The following is a 22,314-nucleotide window of genomic DNA, read 5'->3' as shown; positions in this document are numbered from 1 at the left end:
AAAATATAATAAAAATAAAAACATGGACCAAAGTTTACATAGGATTTGTATGAAAAATGTAGATCATGCTTATGAGATAGGGGTCTCAGAAATGTGTGTATAAAATATGATACGAATAGGTAGGGTTAACGCTTGAGAAATAAAAAAGTCCATTACTGGGACTTTTTTATTTCTTGCTCCGCCCCCTTACTTTGTAAAACACAGTCAGATTTATGGAAAATGTATAAATGTCCTATAAATGTGAAACCATAAAGATACAAAGCAGCTATCAAGTTTTAAAATCTCTCCCTCTTCACCAAGGCTGAACTGCTCTGCTTCACAAATCAGGCAAACATGGTTGCGTCTTCAGGCGGCAACGCCATTAGTTAGCAGGACAGAGGTAATGAATGTGTCCATACAAGCAACCTCGGGCTGGGCTTTGGTAATCTCTCTTTACCAGAGCGTGGCACTGCCAGCACAGTTGAGGAGGCAGGCAGGGAGGACGGGCGGGGGGGAGGACTGACAGATTTCCCTCCCCATCCCTGCCACTCTCTCCCCCTCTCTTCCTGCCCATCTGTGTCCCTCGTTCTCACACAAATTCTGCTTTTCTGAAGGCTGCGCTCCATCACTGCACACTCACACAACCTGTAACTTCCTGCCTCACTGCCTTGTTCTCCGCCTCTCTGCGAGTTTTAACCTCATCAAAAGCAGACGAGCGAGCTTTGTCTTGCTGTCTGTCTGGTTCCCTGTCATCTTTCTTCATGCAGACACGCCCACGCACATGATCAGCAGACACTTCCTGCCCACAGAGGTCCTCGGGCTGCCAGTTTGCCCCAAGCTGAGACAATCTGCCCCCAGTCTTTTGCTCAAATGCCAGCCAAATCCCTCTATCTTGCTGTCATTAATCTTTCTCTCTTTTTTATTAATTTGAAACCATCACAACAAAAGAATTGGAAAATAAAACTGGTCTGGGTCAGAAAATAAATGCAGATTTACATTCTAAAGTGAAAGCGATTTGCAATAAATGCTACACTTTGAATGTATACCTTAAAACCCAGCACGCAAAGGAAGAAACAACACAAAGTGTGTGTTTAGTGTTACCCTGCCAGATGCTAAACATTTAAATTTTTAATGACACAACAGTTTGCAGGAAAACTACTCTGTCATCTGACAGGTGACACAAACTTTAGGCAAAGAAAAGTTTATCTTTGCTGATAATAAACCTACATAAGGAATGAATGAGCTTTTATAATAAAACAAAAGCAAAATGAGAAGTTTACTATTGTCAAAGTGGTTTGTAGCTTAGCAGCCATCAGCTGACATTTTAAGGGTCTTGTCATGCTTTTGTCCCAGATCATTACCATACAATCTATGGACTGATCACTCACCCTGACAATAAGCGCAGGACTGAAGGCACTAACAAAGACCCACATTGATTTGTGTAATGTTTTTAACAACTTCACAGATAATCTGATATTCATTCTCCATTTTTCTTCCTCTGGGCTTTTTATTCACTTTTGTTCTTTAAATGATTTGCTATGTTTACCACAGCGTATCTACCTGGGTTTGTTTGCAGTCTTTCCACCGTGTAAATAAACTGAGGAAAACAGAAAAATATGATAATATTTAGCACATCTGAAAGAAACTTTGCTCTTTTTTTGCATGTCTAGATTTCGGAGCTTTGTTTATATTTTAAGAAAATGGCTTGTTTGAGTTTAAGTGAAAACAGAACATTGAATTTTTTCTCAAGCTAAAGTCTTTGGAGATCCAAAGGACCTAAAAATAACCTGATTTTATGTATATATATATATATATATATATATATATATATATATATATATATATATATATATATATATATATATATATATATATATATATATATATATAATAAAATTTGTGCAAAAATATATATATATAAAATAAAATAAATAAATAAACTATATATATATATATATATAGTTTATTTTTTATTTTTTTAACCAAAGCAGGCAGCCAATGTACAGTATGTTTTACGTTCTAATCAAGTTTTTTAAATACTTTTCCGCCACCAAGTGGGTCCTCCGACAACAACCCATTCCTGATATTATCTCTGAAGCTACATTCACACCGGCTGCAGCAAATTACAAGCATGCAACTGTCAATGAAAAGTAAACCCACGTTTTGGGCTTCAGCGTTCAACACCCTCGCACATTGCTACGCAAATTTTTAAGCCTGTTATTAGGCTCTACTTACAAACCGGCCATTCACTGAACACGTGCTGAAACTTCTATCAGCTGAACTTTAACCAATCAGGGACTTGGAGTGACGTGTAGATAGCGTCCTTTTCAAAACACATAAATGCCAACCGTTGTAAACATGATCATGGAGGATAAATTAATAATTGCAGTTTGTGCCCGACTAAATTTCTATAACATCATGTTATTACATATTGGAGTAGAGCTGTAAAAGAAGAAGTCTGGAGCAAGTTTCACGAGATCTGCACAGCTTCGACATTTAACACCTAGACTCCTCCAACTGTACGTGGTGGACATGCGCTTGTAAACAGTAGCAAACACAATAGAAGAAGAAGCCACTCCCTGCTTGTCCGATGTGAACACCACAGGCTGAATGTGCGTTTATGAATCCTAGCATAGCATGTTCTTAAACACGCAAAATATGTCTAGTGTGAACTGTCTAGTGTGAACGTAGGGAGGAGTCACACTTCTACATGTGTTTTATTCAGGTTCATGTAAAACTATGCTTAAAAATGTTCCAAAATAAGTTGATTCTTGAAGTAACTTTAACAGATTAGCTTGGTTTGGACCTAATTGCAATGAAAATAATCACAAAAATCAAAGTTTTTTTTCAATGCTTTGGCCTGGTGCATCTACTGTATTTTTGTTGGGAAAAAAAAAAGTATCAACAAACGAAATTGAACTGAATTTCTTCTTCACTATCACCACAACCACAGCATTCTGCACCTTTACCAATTTTCAAGTGGTTTTCCAGAGCCTGACTCTTTCTTGTCTTATTTGGTACACACAAATCAGAAACTCCATCTTCACAGAGTTGCCGGCCCACACTGCTGAACCAGCCTTCGTGTTGCATGACAGAAAGTTAGGCTTTTAAAATCTCTCATTTAGCTTGACATTCCATTGTCTTACCTATCCACCCACTTCTCTTTCTCCCAGTCGATTTCCTCACCTTTCGTCTATCCCGCTCACTTCGTGCCAGTCCCCTGAGCAGCTCCAGCACACCTTGATGGGCCTGGAAGCTTTTGCACGCCTGCCCTGCCAGAGTGTATTTTAAGACAACCAGCATGTTTCTCCATGGGCACAGAGGATAGCTATGACTCACAAATCAGATATTTGACCAAAGAGCCACACAGTAGAGTAAAGCTGAGGCGTAGGTGGAAAGGGAACCTGACCGACCTCCATCTTTCTATCTGGTAAACACACTGCTATTTCAACTCCATGGGTGTTTCAAATAATTTCCCAACAGCAAATAGCACTCAAAGTCTTATCAGAGTGTCCAAAGAGAAGCACAGCTTTTATCCCTGTTAAGTAAAAGTGTTGTTTTTCCAAACACAATTTATCCTGGTAGCTGAAGGATCTTGTCCCTTGTAAGTGATAGTTAAACTTTAACAATGTTCTTCAATAAAATACCTTTCAGGAGTTTTTTTAAATTTCTTTTTTTTTTCTTTCTGGCACTTTGTAAAGTTTCACACAAAGCAAAAAACACAGGGATTCAATAGAGCAGCTTTGACTATTGAGGCTCTGCTGTGTGCTCCCTCTCAGATGTGACAGAAACACAACTTTTGGTGAGAATATGAGAAAAATAACCTGCAGGTTTATGACTAAGTGTTTTCAAATGCCTTCCTTTAAACAGGATCTCCCGTTACAGTTGGCTACATTGATTTTTCCACCCCACAAAGTGCACAAAATTTAGCTTTATCTTTTTAACTGTTTTCTTTGCAGTTTTTTTTTATTTTTTTTTACATAAAATAATAAGTAATATCAAGAAGACACAATAGAGGTCACACACCCTGTTGCGCCTTTAGCTATGGAGAGCTGTTTTTATTCTCTGCACAAAGACATCTTACCATATTTATGGGATGGAAAATTGTTTGTGTGTGCAATAGCCTTACATACCTGCTCTGCCTTACAGCTCTGACCAGTCTTAACATAGCAGTGACACATTATTTATCAATAACAAAGCGTGGCTGCACGTTTGTTCCCCACGTACACTTGGAATACAAAGAGGTAGATGTACACATTGTTATTTGTGCACCTGCAGCACCCTGAAATGTCTCTGAGAGACTCCAATTGCAGGCTCTTCTGCTATAGCTCTCTTTTCAGACTCCACAAAGCATCATCAGCAGGCCTCTTTCTCTTCTAATATCACAGACAATATGGCCAAGACTGCCTCATTTTGTCTTTGCTTTCTGTTCCTCAAAAATAATTCTTTAGTTGCGCTGTGTAATTGTAGGCCAAAGATAGCAGCTGAAAAATCAAAGATGTGCATTCTTTCTGTTGGAGTGCCGTACACTTGAGACATGTACAGTATGTGGTTAGGATGGAGTGCAGGGCATTTCGAGTGGAACCAGAGCTGATGTTGCTGCATCTTCGCAGCAACATGCACATGACATATAGCCTCTAAATCAACCTCTCTGGGATGGTAGTGCTCTTGTGAGTACCACACTCATCACAGCTATTTTTAAAGCATAAAAAATACTTTGTGTATTTCCATTGATGATACAGTACAACCTCAAACCATTGCATCCCTTTCCTGATGCGGTTCAATGAAGATTGTGCAAATTCCAGTTGTACGTAATTTTTGCAGACAATGTTTTTGTGTTGGAGAATAGAGACAAAAATGGCATTGAAAGTAATAAAGGCATGCAGATGACCAGAGCTTAAAAACTTAAATAACTACTCTGATGATGACCGTGTTTAGAAACTATGTCCCAGAAAACGCCACAAGTTTTTGGATTTTGGCTAAAAACGGCACAATCATCATTTAAAAGACCACTGGGCATGCTATAGCAATAGATCAATGACAGACGCAGAGGAACTTTAATCCATTTAAAATCCAGAAAATGTGACAGCTGTTAAAATGAAGGAACAAACAGATAAAATGTTAGTAACATTGTTTAGACGCATGTTTAAAAAGGACTTGATCATTTAATAAATCCTTTTACACTAAAATAATGTATGTCTATACAGTTGTAATTGTTTTACACAAGAGGTAAGAACTCGGTTTGAGACAACAGCTTTTATGCCCATCCAGCTGTCTGTGGGTCATAGTGGCAAAAACCTTGTCACCTTTCCTTTTCTGTCTAGACAGGAGGAAGACAAAACTGCCTCAGGATCTGAAGTTGTTTATGACCTGCCAGGGGAAAAAAAGTTGCGGCCAGAGTCAACGTATGTGCTGTCAACGTGGCATCTGCAGATCATTGAAATCCTATTGAGTCTGAACTCATTTGTGCAAAAAATCACTTTTTTAGAGATTTGTTTTATGTGTTATATGATTAAGTAGGAGCATATGTAATGCAAAAGAAGTTTAATGTTGACAATGTTTGAGTATGTTTATTTAATGTTTATTTGTCATATTTCACAATACATCAGGAGAAAGAAAAACAGTTGAGAGTAAATTATTTACACATTGATTAATTAAAATTACAGATTACAGTGAATTTAAAATTTGCCCTCCATAAAAACAAAAATATTTTACACTGACTTTGTACAAATAAAAACAAAGTTACTGTCTTCATATTCCAAAAAGTGATATGAGACTTTTCTATTTTGTAGCAACACAAATATTGATTTTCCTTTCATCATTGTCTGTTTTTTAGGACCCTTTGTTTTTTTCTTTCTTTTTGAAGAAATTTAGTATGCAGCTCAATGGCAGAACAAACTTAAGAAAACCATAAATTTGTTCATTAAAGCAGGTTCGAAAGATTCTGTAAAAATATTAAAAAGTTGCATTTAAATACAGGAAATGTTGCAAACAAAGAAAAGGTGGTTTGTCTTAAGTCTGCTTAGATCCTTTTGAAATGGAGGTTGATTTTTCCAATGAGATGATGGAATTATCTCAAACCTGCATTCAAGTGGCATCTTTTTCTGATCTCATTAACAGTTTTGCAAATGAATGTTTCTTTTATTTGCATTTTGCCTGCATTGTTTTTGTGGGATACAGACTAGACTCATTTCTAACATCAAGAGTCTTATCAAAAGGCTTGACAAAGCTGTTAAAACAGGGATGTGTGTTTTTTGTGTTTTTGAATTTATTTACATTTAGAAATGCATTTACAGCCAAACTGAGTAAACCTCATTAAGCAGAACTTTCTCTGCACACAGGTGTGAATGCTTCCACGTCCACTCAGAGCCTGGCAGCTCTTATTTTAAGTCCATCCTGCTGGCTGAGTTGATTGTCTGCATTGTATTCATGTCAACAACACCGGGGTACGACTGCACAACCAGAACAATGAACAACTGGTGTTCAGAAAACACAAGCAATTTTTTCAAGTGCTGCACTGAAAACCCTGCCAACTTTTGAGGGACGAGACGCAGTCTTCCAGTCAGAGCTATTATGTGAAAACAGACTCCGATTCAGCCTCAGATCATGATTCATAAAAGCAAACGTCTTGACTAATGGAGCAAGAAGATTTATGTAGAATGTGTTTTTGTGTCACGCTCCTTTCACAGAACTTCCACTCACAGTCAGACAGCGTGTGAAGAGGGCTAAACATTGACATGCAGTTCAGAGCCAGAATCAAAGATGTGGAACTGACGCCTGATCAGACAATTACCCTCAGACAAGTTAACCAGCTGAAACAGGAAGGAGACCAGTCAAGTACAATGGCACTGTCACACATCACCACTGGAGGGTTATCTTTATTTTCAATGACAGCAGGAACATGCAGATTTTGCAGGGGGAAAAAAAAAAAAAATCACATGAATCTCAACTGTGCCAACATCATCATCTGTGAAATGAACACATAAAACATTCTCATCCTTAAAGTCTCCAGCAATTTTCTTAAACATTTGCAGCTCAAAAAATCCTTATCTATTTTATCTGGATATGCGTTTCTTTGAAAAATGAATTCACGCGTCACACGTCAAAGAATTTCCCCAAGCATTAATCCGAATTCAACCCAATAAATCATGACTGGGTTCACAAACACAAAATGTCTGCATATCAACCTCTCTGGAGCTGAACCTGTGAATAGAGAAATGATGAAAGCAAGGATTATGTGAACGGCATACAGCACGGAAATAAATGTTTACATCATTGTGCAAGCGAGAAAAAAAGTATTAAAGCCTTAGCGGTGCACTTGGCTGCGCATATCTATTACCTGCAGAGAGTGCTTTTATGTGCCCCGTGTTTGCTTATTTATACATTCATTTTTTGTTCATTATAACACTTTTTAAATCACAACCTCAGAGTGGTTGGGCTCTCCAAATATAAAAGGTGTGATGTGCTTCCAGCTGTGTACGGGAGCAGGGAAATTGCAGCAGGACCAAGAGCAAAGGATTACTAATACGCAGAGAAACACACACACACAACCGGACATGATTTTGTCATTTGCAAGGGCACTGCATTGATTGCAAATCCCCCAGAGACATACGGCAAGCTGAAGCCATCTCATCTCTAACCTCAGATTTGAGATTAGAAAACTTTTTGTTTATTATCTGTCTCAGGCTGATACAAACCTCTGCACCTAATCAGAGCACAAGAAGCAAAAATGAAACTGCTGGTTAACGTTGTGTAGAAACACGTGTGTCCAACGCCACTACCTAGTGTGATTAACTCGAATTAACACACACACACATTGGCAAATGTATTGATCAGGCAAAGACTTTTCCAATGAAGCATCCACTTTAAACAAGAAAATGTGTTATTTATCACTGCCTCTACACAAACAAGCCACAAATAAATGGCTTGATTCCACAAATAAACAGATTAAATTGCTTCTTTTTTTCACACAGGTATGGTTACATTATGGCCCAACTCAAGCATTTAGTTAAACCTGAAAGGAATATAATTCTTGAACACAACAGATATTAACTTAATTTTTTGCTTTTTTAATGCATCCTTTTCTTTTAAAGACCCACTCCAATAATATATTAAGAAAATTAAGCTCAGAATTGCATTTCTGAGTATTTCTTTACTTAATTTGTTACTTAGAAAATACAACACAAGCCCCATGCTCCGCTCCATTCTGATGCATTCCCTGTCAGATGACTAGATCCATGTACGTCTTAATTTTCATCATCTGAGCTGGCATCTGACTCAAAGGTGTATGGCTCCAATGTGGCTCATCACTCCAAGGAGCTGTAAGCTAGTGGGAGAGCGCAGAAACAGAGAGCTCTCAGTAATTGGCAAGGGAAGGGTGGCGTGGTTGCAACTCAGAGGTAATTTTTTTTATGAACCACTGCCGCTCTGCATAAACTATATCCTAAAAAACAACAATCATAATTAAAAGGCCATTGGGAACATCTTTAACATAGATGAAAGGATATTTGGATTAGGACTTTAACCTGTAATCTGTTCATCTTTTTAATGCAAATGAATGAAGACGTTTAAATTCTTCACAATATACATAAAAACAAAACCACCAACAGCAGCTCTGACAGAAAACCCAGCTCCAATTCATGATTTTCCAATTTCAGCCCCTAATATGTTCCTCTTTCTCAACAGAGTTGTTTAAAAATGTGTCCTGACAAAAATTTGTTAATTATTTGGAGAGTTAGAAGCTCTTTACAATCATGCTCGCCAACAAGCGTGCAGAGGAAATGTGTCGATCTGTATTAATGGATCTGGATGATTTTACTTCACAACTTGGAAAACTTGAAGGCAGACATCTAATCTGATTGGCCTTCGACCTTCACATAAACAGCGCATGACAGCTCTTTGTGTAATTCATTGATAAACAACTCTGTATTGATCCTTCTGGCCTCATTAAGGGCAACACATAAGTGCTTCAGTACTGATAAGGCAGTAAAAAAAGACTCGGCTTTGTCATCAGACAAGTCTGGCCGGCACTCAATGGTACAGTGGTTTAACCAACCCCTTTCAGAGAGTTTCTCTAATTTGCTAAATGTCGATGATGATTGAGGCTTTCCCTCAAATCAATGCAAAAGTAACATGCTGGCGTTTCAGGAAGCACTTGAAATCCCAAAGGCTTTTTGCATCCAAACACAGTAATCCTGTCAACTGTCAACTCGTTTTTTTTCTTAATGCTCCAGCTGCTGAGGCACAGCATACTTTTCATGCTCCAGAGAAGAGACACTCAAAAGCTCATGCACCATGCACACACTGCTGCATAAGCAGCAACAGAGCCAAAAGAAATAATAAATAGTTAACAAACATGACCTCCCTGCTAACAGCTCCAAAATTAAGTTGAAGCTATTAAAGTCTAAATTCTGTCTCTTTCCTTTTCAGATTGAGATTCAACAGGTATTTAAGTTGCTCCAGGCTGATGCTGCACTCTATTAATTTAGGGTTTCTACAACCCTGCTGGCTGATATAAAGGTTATATATTACAGCCTGTTGTTTGAAAATGTTCTGATGCAACCTGAAGCCATGCTGCAATAACACATCTCAAGGACAAGGAATGAATCCCTGTGGCAGTTTATTTTGTATTCTGTGAAGAAGAAGCACACAGCACTCCGACCTTTCTCAGTCAGAAATACAAACACACCCACACGCAATGACAAAGGTACATCCGAACAAAGGTGCCAGCTTACTTTGGGAGAAACAAGGATATCATAGTCAAATGCTCTTTTGTCTTATTTTAACATCTTCCAGTCCGAACAGAAAAAAAGAAAATCATCACATTTTCTATTTTATACGGCTATATTCAAATAGATTTCTACTCCATTTCACAAGGAGAAAATCCTCTATTTTTAACACTTTGTTTGATTGTTTTATTCATCATTTACATGAATTCTAAAGTTTTTATTATTTAAATGTATAAATACTTAATAAGAGTGTTTCTCACAAAACATCAGTTTTGTGAGAATTTTCACTTTTAATTGTAGTCAATTATTTTAGAGAAAAATACATTTCTTTTTAAATGTTATATACTTACAAATACCAAAAGAGGAAATCAAAGCATGTTTTTCTGGAATCAGTCAATACAATAGTATTTACTGCTGAGGCCACCGTCATGAGGGGACTCCATAACTCTGGAGAAAACTAACTTTGTGTCTAAAGTTTGTAGAAGGAACACTATGTTTTTTTCTGTCTTTTGCAGCTGCCTTGTGGCTTGTCTATTTTTTTATTTTTTATTTTTTTGGTGGCCTCTAGAGGCATGCCTGGATTTTAGCCTCACATAGGCCTGCAGTCTAAGCACAGCTTTGTGCCATCAACCTCCAGGGACAGTTAGACAGCCTTGCGAGCAATGCAGCTCCTTTTTGCTTTTAAGTTTGAAACATGCTGCACAGGGCAAACTGTATTTTAAGTGCATTGTTGCTGAGGCTTTCTGCAAAAATGTGTCTGCAGAAAAAAGTCTATGAGACATTGCTGTAATCCAGACCATGGGTGACTGATTATGTTTTAAAATAGAGCAGCAAAAACAGGAGGCCCTTTAATTGGTGGGTCAGCGAGCGAACGCCAGACCATCTATTATAGGTTCTGTGATGATGATTAAGTAAGGCAAATGTCATGTTTGTTACGGGTTTACAGAAGTGCACGACCAGACATCCAGAACAGACTGTACCATCCATGATAAGTTGGACCGTACCAATTTGAGCAGAGGGGAAATTAAAAAAGAATTCTGTAAACATAACTTACTTACATTCCAGTTCCCAGAAGTAAAAATTAACCTTTATTACTTATTATTATCTAATGGTCGAGAGGAGGGTTTATGAATGTTACATTCCAAATAAAAAAAATTACACTATAAAATTGATCTTTCAACTGAAATATATTACCTCTTATTTTTGTACAGGATCTTATTATAGGGCATCCATGGAGTTTTGTTCAATGAACCACTTTTTTCTTTCCATTACTTTGTGCTAAAATTTATTTTAGCTAAAACATTTTAGTACAAATCAGCAAAAATGGCATTGCACTAAAAAAAATATATATAAAACGAGCTAAACAGCAGGCATGTCCAAAGTCTAGCCTGTGGGCCAATGCGGCCTTCATTCAAATTTCCTGCAGGCTTCTGTCAGACCTCCAATAATATGGGGCACCTAGCACTTTCTGAGAACTAGGATTTCTTTCACAAAATCACAAAAAGATAAATATTTGTGTTATATTCTTTTCACGTAGTCTACATTTAAAGGTTTAGAGTGATAATTTAATTCTGAATAATATATAACATAATATGTCACCCAGATTTAATGGTCATGAAAGGTTTTTTCTAGACGAACTTTATATCATTTCTGGTCTTCAAATCAGAAATTCACAGTAATGTTGGCAAACGTGTTTAAATGTATTTATGTTCTTTGTGAAGAAATTAAAAATATCCCATTGCAAAAGGAATTCATTGACTAATTCATTTGGATTTAATGTTATTGTAAGATTTCAAAGAAAGCGGCCAAATTGTTGGGCTTCACACATTTTTACCTCACCAAATGTGGCAGTTTTTGTAAAAAAATGTTCACACTCCTGAGCTAAAGTTAACCATTTCCAAATAGTTTGTGTAAACAATTATGTCTGCTTTAAATAGATACGATACTTTTATATATACTATTTTATAATTTTTAAATTATTGCCTTGTTCAAAAGCAGTTTAACTCAGCGGCTAGCTATACATTGATCCTATTTGTAAACACCATAAAATTTGCACCATGGTTGCTTACGATAAACTATATTGTTGTTAGCAATTGAATTTTAATTTATTGCAAAACCTTTGATATATTCAGTCAAAATGGGAGCCTGTAAACAATAGTTAAAGTGGACATTGTGATTTTTGTAGAGGATTGTTCATGTTTTCGTGTTGTTACGGTATACTTTTATTTCATTCTGCTGTTTTTTTAATTTTCCTCCATTAAGGTGGATGATCCACACTCATAATTTCATTTTTTCTATCTTTTTTTTTATATACCCAGTGTTCTGTTGACACACACATTCACAGTTAACCCTTGTACTATCCTAGGCACTTTAACATTGGGAGTTGGGTCATCTGGACCCCACAAGACTGTAACGGTTTCAGTTTCTTTGTGTTTGGTTCCTTTATTTCCTTTTTTATTTTGTAGTAATTCCTGTTTTGTTGTTGGTTTTGAGTTTTACCTTTCCCCATCAGTCCTGAGTGTTTCCACCTGTGTCTTGTTGCCTTGTATGTATTTAAGTCTTGTCTTTCCCTTCCTCCTGTGCTGGTCCATAATTCTGCTCTTCCCCTGTTTTGAGTTTTTTGAGTGTTTCTAGTGTTTCAAGTTTTGAACTTCCTGCATTGCAGTGGTTTTTGGTTTTTAGTTTGTTTAGTTATTAAAGCTCCTTATCCACCTTGAACAACTGCCTCCTCCTCTCTGCGCCTGGGTGCTTCCTTCATCCCCCCGCCGTGACAAAGACTGTGCGCTGAACCTTTTTTTCTTCAATGATTTGTGAACCTCACTGGTGTCCATGGATTACATGAAATCTTTGCACCTTTATCCACCTTTGTCATGGCAGGGAGAACATGTCAATGTAAAGGTGGGGTCATAGGATAGCACAAGGGTTAAGGATGTGGAAAATGTCTTGACTTACTTGAACACATATCAGGGCCCAGAACAGAAATTTTCCATTGAAATACAACCAGTCCAACAATAGAGGACAGTGAGAAGTGCTGTTCTCTGTGAACAAAAAGTCCACAGTTCCTTACAATTTTAGTCAAAGTTAAAGAGTGGAGCCACAGGAACATTGAAATTTAATTAAATCCTCTCAGGTTCATTCCTGTTGGATGTGTTGAGGCGTAAAATTGAGAAAAAAAAATCACTGGCCACATGTAAGCAACAAATTTCCCCCCAAAGTACAAGACAGATAAGGGGCTGTTCATTTTTTTGTTATTAAAACTGGAACCTGATCTTCAAAAACTCTAAACAGGAATCCTGTCTCTAAGTTATTTTGCATTTTATTATTGTATTTATTCATTCACTGTTCATTCAGTTCAGTGTATTGTCTTGAGTATGTTTTTAAGTGACTATACCTGGCTGACATTTGTGGAAACAACATGCACTTCATTTTCCTTTAATAACTTGTAGAAGATTTAAAACTTCATCTTCCATGTTCTCCGTTGCTGCTGCTCTTGTTTTTAAAGACTTGCAACGTGATTCTCTTTGACAGGAATTACTGTTATTTACTTGAAGATTTCAAAGGAACCTGGGATTTCTAAGATAAAAACACAGAACAAAGCGCAGCAAAAATATCAATAGACTGCGCTTTTCAAAGCACTTTACAAACCCTGAAAGAAAGCACTGAAAACAGACCTTAAACAACAAAAGATGAAAAAAAAAAACAATGCCAAGATAGACTTTCCTGATAGTAAGCCCTCTGTAGATAAAATGTTAAAGTTAGGCAAAATATCAACCCACAGCGTCTGGGGATTTTTGTGATTTTTAAAAAATAAGGTTAGTTTTCTGCAGAATCAACAGGAACTACTTTTTCATTTTGGAGGAATAAGTAAGAGGAAGATCAGCAGCTATCAGAGACCTTCGAGTGCCTCTCCACTCATCCATATAAGAGGATCAGACGTAATGGGGTTTCCTCTTGCATGGCTCCTTCTGCTTAACAACTAAAGAGTATAAAAAGTTTTAACAAAGTGTTGGAGCCCTATTCTCAAAATATTGTTCAGACTCTAAGTTAGAAGGGCTAAACATTTCTTATCATAGATTTTTCCCTTTTTAAATGCAGGGCAATCAAATAGGAATAGTGTCTTTGAGTTTTATACCCAGTTAGGCTTTGTCAAACAAAGGTCCCAGATGAGACTGCAGACTCAACACTCACAAACTAGAAATGGAAACGGCTAAAAAAAGAACATTTTCACTGAAAGTAAAAAAATTGAACACTGAATATTTATACATCCATGTTTTCATACAGAAAAATTTATTCATGACTTTTTTTTCTTTCAATTTTTAATTTATTTTATGTAGCAGGACAATAAAATGCATTAGCCTTCCGGGCATGTGGAATAACTTTTATGTTAGGTTTTTTTGTTACTCTTATTATTTGTAGCAAGGAGATGCCATAACAGCCTTGTGCCAACATAAAAATGAAAAGTTGCTTCACACAATTTTTTTATTTTTTATTTTTTATTGCGTCAGCTGCTCATATATGTGAACTCCCTTAATGGATTGGAAAAGAGAAATGTTCCCCTGTCTTCAAAAGATAATGTTCTCTTAATTTTTCTTTTTTAGTTTCCTCTTACATTAATTTTTGAAAAACAAACTACTTTTTTTCAATTTCAGAAAAAAAGGCCAATACATGCCTGTACATGCTGTCTGTGCATTTCTAATTGCTGCCATTCCAGATAAATGCATTGAGTCGTATCATTTGCATTTCACCAGCAAAACTAGGAAGAATTCCTTTGTAGACATAGATCAATGATGCCTTACTAGCCTCATCCAATATGTTCGAAGTCTGGCCTGGGAAACAGCAATACTCACCGATATCCAGCCAATTTGAAAGAGCAGGTGGGATTGACCTGTTCTTAAGTAAGTATTGGTTGCTTGTATAACTGCATACTTGAAGAAAAAAAGAAATTTAGGGAGGTTCATGCTGTTCAGCAGATCATGGTTGCAAATATAGAAGACAAGGATAAAGACATGAACAAGTCTGTTATTTAGAAAAAAACCAGCTTTTATATTTTTGGATCTTTTTGATTTTGATCATGAAAAAGTTTACTATTGTAACTTCTCAACGTAATTCCCTTACCCTTATGCATTCAGTCATGGAGTGAACTTCTGCCTCCCTATATCTGCTTAATTAAGTCAGATAGCACACATTTATTTCAAGGTCCACAGTTCTCTCGGCACATGCTTCCGTTTTAATTATTTGCTGTATGTGTTTCCCAGTGCAATTCCAAAGGCGGTAAATTATCGAACAGCCGTGTACAGCTCTATTTGCACTATTTTAAAAAGGATTTTATGAAAGTCATGTTTAAAGCTTTCATATTATTGAAGTAGTACTTTTTTTGCAAATATTTTAGGGAAGAAAAACAAAATAATGAAATCCGTTATTTATTGGTGTGAAAAGGCTTTGCTTTAAAAAACTTTTTTTTTTTTTAAATTAATGCAGGATATTTGTATCAAGTGAAAAGAAGGAGCCTCTGTCCCTCGCAATGGATCTTTGTATTTGCTTCACACAACTCTATGGTTTATCCACAGATTTTGTACTTTAAATATGTATTATTCATAAATATACTGCATGCATGTACTATCTAATGGAATAGATTGGTAAAGTGTTTTAATAAGAAGTATATTGATAACAAATATGGAGATGAGGCCTGATGTTTCACAGCTACTCGTCTATATTTAGAACATTTCTGCACCCTCGTTTTAACCTCAGGTCCGCCTTGCTTGCCTGAAATGTTGGCTAAGAAAAATGAATCATGTGGGTTGATGATTATCACATGTATGTCAATGTATGTTTTTTCCGTGGCTTTTCCAACTACGAGGGCACAAATGAGAATAGACCTAAAATTTCACTGGATGAAGTGCTCAGTCTGGAGATTCTAAATGTCAACCACACTCTTTAGGCTTCCGCTGATCAGGCTTGGCAGGGGTAGGGAAGATGCATTAAGTTTACCCAAAAAAATAATAATCATAATATTCACTTTAAAACAGCATGCAGGACAGTTATTATATCTCATTAATCTTCAAATCAAACTCTGAAATTATCACCTAAAATCCTACTTATTGCACGGCTCTTCACGGACAGAAGTTTTTGATTCATATTTTAATCTCTTCCCAAACTGAATAACTCAACAGTCAAGCTAGAAAAGTTATGACCGGCTGGGTCGATCACTTATTGAAATCTTCCATTTTCAGAAAATTGTTTTAATTTCCACCCACAGGAGAACTTATAGGAATATTTCACAAGGGAGACAAACATTCTATTTTTCTGTCTTTCTATTTTATTCAATTATTTTAAATGTCTTCTTCCTTTGTGACAGTCACACCGTAGTATAACAGTGCAGTGCAGTATAGCAACTCACCGACTCAGTTTTTCCATTATTATGCTTATCAATATAATAATGTATATCTATACTACTGCTAAGCCAATAAAATACTTCTCCATATGATCCGAGGTTTAGATGAGTTCTGTGAAGTTGCGCTGTACGAGAATCAGGTGCATTACAGCCTGAAAAGCAGCCAATTAGTAAGTGATGGAAAGAAAAAGCTGGAACCACTGGTGTGGTTCATTAAATTTTCGCTAGACAGTGGTGTTTCTGCTCTCTTAGCTGTGGTAATAAGGCAATTTCCAGGCTTGTGTGTTTGTGCATGTGTGCGTGTTTCAAAAACAATGACTACTCGGCATACAAACAGTGTGTTGTCACATATGGCTGAAAAGAGGAGGAGAGATGTAACTAATTGACTTTGCTGGCAGCACAGGAAAGCTAGACCTCTGATATTTGGTGTCATTGTGAGAGCAACACACAAACTTGCAGCCATCCTTCATATTTCTTGGGTGTCCTCCCTTTTCCGGCCTGGCTGAGGAGATCACCCTGCGAGGCTTCCGTCTTTTTCAAATCAGTCACAGCAATGATTGTGTGAAAAAGGAGAGCTGACCGGAGCCTGTCACGGTCATGAAGGTAAAGGATGTCAATTCCTGACATGGCCAGCTATTCCAAGAAGGGAACTACCCTTAGATAAGAGAACAAGGTGTAGTTATTTTGGATTCAATACAATTTTTTTCCTCCACCTTTGGGAGAAAGGATGTGACACAAAATAGCAGACTGCACTCCCCTGATGTTAATGTCTTTGGGTTAAAAATCAATTTTGAGATCTATTGAAAAAGCTGAGACATACAAATGCCCCTGAGTTTGTCAGGTCTTCTCAAATGCGGTGTTATTCTGCTCCTAATATTGAAGAGTGGACAGTTATCATCAGGAAGAAATCTCAAAGGTGCAAAACATCATATCTCCTGATAACAATTCCAAAGTTTGGGGGATTGATTTTCTACTCCCCCCATGCGGCATCATTGCTTCTCATTTCGAAAACAGCATGAAGGGCACCAAAATAAAAACATCTTAGCAGCAAATCTGCCTCTCCATGACAACAGTATTGATCAGCCCTCATGGTTCCTCAGAAAAATCTATCACACATGCCAATTTCCCAGCATTAATAGTTCAGCATCCACTCATGTCTTACATTATCTTAAGAATTTGGCGATGAAATCTGTAATCCTTATTTAGCCACCTTGATGCTTAATTTATCACAGGGGCGAGAGATCATGTGACCTATTGATATTTGCTAAGAAAGATGTGGGAATGAGGCAAGGAGGGTACCACAGGGAAACACTGTCAGCAGGCCTGAAGCACAATGAATCCTTAATTAGTTACAGTGTATATCAGAAATTAAAAAATAGCAAAAGACTGATGAACTTTTAAACCTTTAAGTATTTTCACCCGAATTTAAAATAAACTTGATGAACAGAAAATAGGAAATGAAACTGAACTTTTCAGGTGTTTTAAATTATTTAAACACTTTTGAAAGGTTTTTACCAGTGAAAATGTGCCTAATTCAACTTGTCATTTCTCCCCGGGGGCTATCAACCTCTTGATGTCTGCATTTATCTCCAGCTATAAAAAAAATCACTTGTGTTTTTGCTTTCATGTAGATGATAAATTATGGTAATTTTGGAGTGGAAGTGATCTGATGCATATATAAGTCGAGGGGTTGAGGTATTTTTAAATTTGAATTGAATTAAGACTCATTTGACCTTAGGTTTATCTTGGCTCTCTCTGCAATAACAGAACTGGCACCCTTAAGAACAAAAATAATGCTGAGGTGCAAAAATAAAATTTCAAAGAAGGACTGGATCTCCCTTCTCTCTGTTGTGCAGATTTGATTGTGGTGATTCAATCTAGCTTTCTGGCAACTCTTTGGGGAAATGAGATGAAATTCAGTGTGATGGATGAAGCTGTATGACAACTGCTGTCACTCCACAGATTCCTCAAGCTTGATTACAACGCCTCAGCTTCATTGCCACATTGCGCATGAACTACACCTACACTCTGACAGCTTGACACTTGCCGACGCGCACACCCAACTGGTGAGAGGAGAAAGAGAGCAAGGAGAATTAGGGACTGATCTCTCTTGCCTCAAGCCTTCTCGGTTTCAGAAAGAAATGCACACTAGTTAGTGTTGCCCACAGCTACCATCAAAGAAGAAGTCTCAATTCCCTTAAATGTTGCATCAAAACCAGTGTAAAGAAGCTTCAAAGCTTTTAACATTGAGTTGTATAAGTGTAATAGGGAAACCCATCCTATAACAAGAAAGCTAAGGCTTACAGTCGCGGTGAGGACCATCAGTCTGTTGAGCCACAAAACCCTGGAGGACAATATAAAACAGTGAATCAATAAATAAAAGTAATGTGTGGATGCATGCAAATGTGAATAGGCAGAACAAACAAAGACGATGAAAGGAGACTAAAAGCTTGTTAAGTTGATGGAAATGGATTTAAGAAGATACTTGTATTGTTTGTCAAAATATGGCACAGAAATCTAGACAACTGACTGCGGCTTGTACTTTTAGACCTCTAATGATTAGAAGAAATGCTGCAGCTTTAATGACTCTACTCTACTCCTTCTGCATCACAGATAAAACTGTGCAGAATTTTGTACATTTGTAAAACATCCATGAGCTCCTTCGACTAATTAGCTATTTTGCTAAGGAAATGCGTTTTAAATAATTAATCGGCTGTATTGGTGCCCCGCTGCTGCTTCCCATACCACTGCAGTAGCAGCAGAGGGCCAACATCAACTGACTTTCAGTTGACAGGAACTAGGATGTGGTCCCACAAACCCACGCTAAGTCATTTTTAAAATAAGCAGTGTGAATTCATTTCATTTACTTGCAGCCATGCAAGTCAATTAGACTGCAAACAGTTTGAAGCAAGTTAATTTTGAGGAGAGGCCCCCTGTAGATGAGGCAAACTATCTCAAGCATAAATCAAGCCTTTCAGGTTCCAAACAATTTATAACAACGCCTGCAGTCTCGCCATGTCAGAGGAAGAGGCTCATACAATCATGTGCAATCACATGAAATAGGCCTGTTATTCTCAGGAGGAGGTTGTTGAGTTTGGGTGTGATTGTGCCAGGCTGTTAATGCCCACTCAACCAGACTCCGGAGTGAGTCTGAAACAGACGGGAACTGTTCTTTCAGCACCACCAGGGACACGCAACAGCACACTCAGCTGTCACAGCATCCGTACTGCTGAGCGGATTAGAAAACAACCCGGCTCACATCCACCTGCCTTTTGTGCCCGCGAGTTTTAAAGTCAATTAACACATCAGAGCTGATACTATCGTTAGAAACTGACATCTCACGTTCAGATGGTGAAGGATGGCGCCATAGATAGTTTGGAATGACTGACTTTCCTGCCTGGGCGGGGAGAGGAAGTGGATGCACGATTTTCTTTGCCCCCCTTGAAGCGCATATGAATCATACGGAAAGAATTAGGAAAATACGTAAAAGCCACAAAACTAGATTTTTGCAGACTTGCCTGAAAAAGGCGCAGAATGTTGGCGACCATGATTGATACTGAACTCGCAGAAGCTCCGATGACCCCCACCACTTTCTCAGGCTTGACAAACACCGGGGGCTCCCCATTAGTGCACTTCACGTCAGAGGTGTCCTTGGTGATCAGGGCCTGCACGAAAGTTAAAGATTGCTCCAGAGCATATGTATCCCTTGAACATGTGTCCAGCACCCGAGCGCCTAAGGTGATGTTGGGTAAGAGTTGCTCGTCTTGGTTGATTTGGTCCAAAGCGTACATCATGGCCTCCAGCCGCTGGATGCCGTTCTCCTTTTTGAGGTCCCCGCACGGCGTCCCGTCAACCCCTCTCGAGTGCACCGGGAACAGTCCTCCGAGGGTCAAGTGGCCCTGAGTCCGGATTGAATGGGGCCCATACGTTTCCTGGGGGAGCGTAAAATCTAGCACAGTACTCACGAAGCAAAGCACCCTCCATACAGGTCTCAGGCTCGTGCGTAAACCTGGTCGAGCCATAGTCAACTTTTGGGATGCAACCCGCTGGTGCTTAAAAACGGAACATAAAAAAGGAGGAAAAAGATGGTAAGTTTATTTCAGCGAGTCCATCATTTTCACCATGAAGGAGATTCAACAAGCTGGACTGATGAAGCGAGAAGGAGAAGAAGGCAAACTGCGCCCATCCTTCTGCATAGTGCATCCAGGAGCGAGCGGCGCAGCTTGTTGAACAGTGCAGCCCCGCATCCAACGAAAAATCACGAACACCCGGCGAATTCACTCCGCAAAAAAACTTCCCTAATTGTGTCCTTTTGTGCTGAATGCGGTTGGAGCGAGAAGAAGAAGCGCTGCATGACCGTCAAACAAAAGCGTCTCTTCACACCTTTAACTCGCAGTTACGCCAAAAGAGAAGGCGAAGGTAACGTAAAAGACATCCTCCCTCAAAAGCAACACTTCATTCACACCGAAGACCCGCCGAAGTAGGTGACATTCTTTTTGGTCGGAAGAACTCCACGGAAGCGCAGAGATGTCTCGTTCGGCTGTTGTGTCTGCCTCCCAGGGGCGCATAATCATCCCTCCTGACTCCAAAGAGAGGGAGAGCGAGCGAAGGAGAGGGGAAGGGAGAGGGGAAGACGATTAATACAAGCGCAAATGTGCAATCACTGAGCAGAGGGCTGGAAAAACATGGCTAATTAAATCCAAGCCTCTTTCTCCGTCTTCGTGTGGAAAGAGAAGTGAATGAGTCACAGCTCCGTGCGCCACCGGTCCCTTCTCCATGCGAGACTTCATTCAGCTGGCAGAGGGAAAAATGACTTTATGGAGGGGGTCCGGGAAGTTGGCGCTAAGAGGCTTTAGACATGACAGCAACTAAAACTAAACGCCTTTACAGTCACGAGACAATCAGTCCATCTCTGCGCCCGGATATCTGCTGTATAATCTTTCTCTCTGTCTGTGCACGTCCCCATCCCCTCCTTTCTTTTTCTCAAGCACAAGACTTTAGTGTTGATACTGTTGACACAGCGGAGAGGTGCCCAAGCACCTATAGACAACTGTCTTTCCTAAAATAGTTTAGGCTTCGTTACTGACGCACCTTTAAAACGGGGGGGGGGGCACACGTCTGAAAGGGGTCCAAGCTGGTCTCCCAGGCAACCAACCCCTCTTTTGTAGACAGCACTAGTTCTTGTGCACCAACCACACACACATGGTGTATACACAAACATGCTAATATGTAGGTTCGGCTTTACGCAGCGTCAATTTCCAACAATCATGGAGGGTTTGACATAAGACAAAAATCTAGTTTAGCCTGTCCGGGTGCAGGTAAAATATCGCTCAACTGAGCACAGGTGTTAGCTCACCTTTGCACTAATAGTTTGCGTGATCGAATGAAATATCTCACACTAGTTGGCTTGAAGGCATAAGTATGCATGTGTGAACACTATCTGTATTGTGTACATGTTGACATGTGGACATTTTTGCAGCTAACTGGTGTGTTTATAACATTTGAGTGTGTGTGAGGACAGGCTCTGCCCCTTTGAGATTTGTATTCTATCTGGACCTTGTTGTAATGATAAACATCCAGCAACTTGTTGCTTTATGCTGCTTCATGGTTATACTCTACCCCCTCCTATGATCACCCTCCTACCCCCCCCCCCCTCTCTCTCTAACATCCCTCTCTCTTCTTCCCTCCTTTCCTTTTCCGTCCGGTCCAACACAAAAGATTTTCAAAAACAATTAAAATGAATAAAGTTTGGCCTCGATTACAAAAGGGGTTTATTCAGACATACCTCTGGTTTGTCAGAAGATTCTTAACCCCTGTTGTTAAAGTAAAATATGTCCAACACAAGAGGCCTTCAGGTCTCATCTGTCTGCCCAGCTGTTGGACAGGACAAGTTTAAAAAAAATAAAAAATATCCGTGGGGGGGGCTGAGAGTCTGGTGTGCTGAGTTTGTGGTGTCATATCCCTCTGAGCCCCTGCAATGCTTAGAAACCATCATATCCATTCACATATCCCTAAATCTTGTTTTATTATTTTTATTTTTTGTTGTTTTTGTGTGTTTTTGTTTTATTTCTTTCTTGTTTTATTTTCATTTTTATTTCTGTAGTTAATTTATGCGGGCCACTTTAGGGGGTCTGTCACAGCATTTAGGGAGACATTGCCCCCCTTCCCTTGCTCATATCTGGCCTTGGTTTACATGAATTTGGCTAATTCAATTTT

General features: G+C 38.6%; 1 protein-coding gene across 1 annotated transcript in view; it reads right to left on the bottom strand.

Annotated features, from left to right (window-relative positions):
- The window catches only part of LOC101165481 (metabotropic glutamate receptor 7), a 74,511-nt gene extending 53,454 nt beyond the window's left edge, over positions 1-21,057 (bottom strand). The window contains exon 1 of the mRNA XM_020704723.2: positions 19,617-21,057. Coding sequence (XP_020560382.1) covers positions 19,617-20,120 — 504 coding nt within the window. The 5' untranslated portion in view covers positions 20,121-21,057. The remainder of the gene's footprint in view (positions 1-19,616) is intronic.
- Between the last annotated feature and the right edge of the window lie 1,257 nt (positions 21,058-22,314).

Source organism: Oryzias latipes, chromosome 7 (genome assembly GCF_002234675.1).
Source record: "Oryzias latipes chromosome 7, ASM223467v1".
Classification (NCBI taxonomy): Eukaryota; Metazoa; Chordata; class Actinopteri; order Beloniformes; family Adrianichthyidae; genus Oryzias; species Oryzias latipes.
This window is presented reverse-complemented; position numbering and strand designations above follow the sequence as displayed.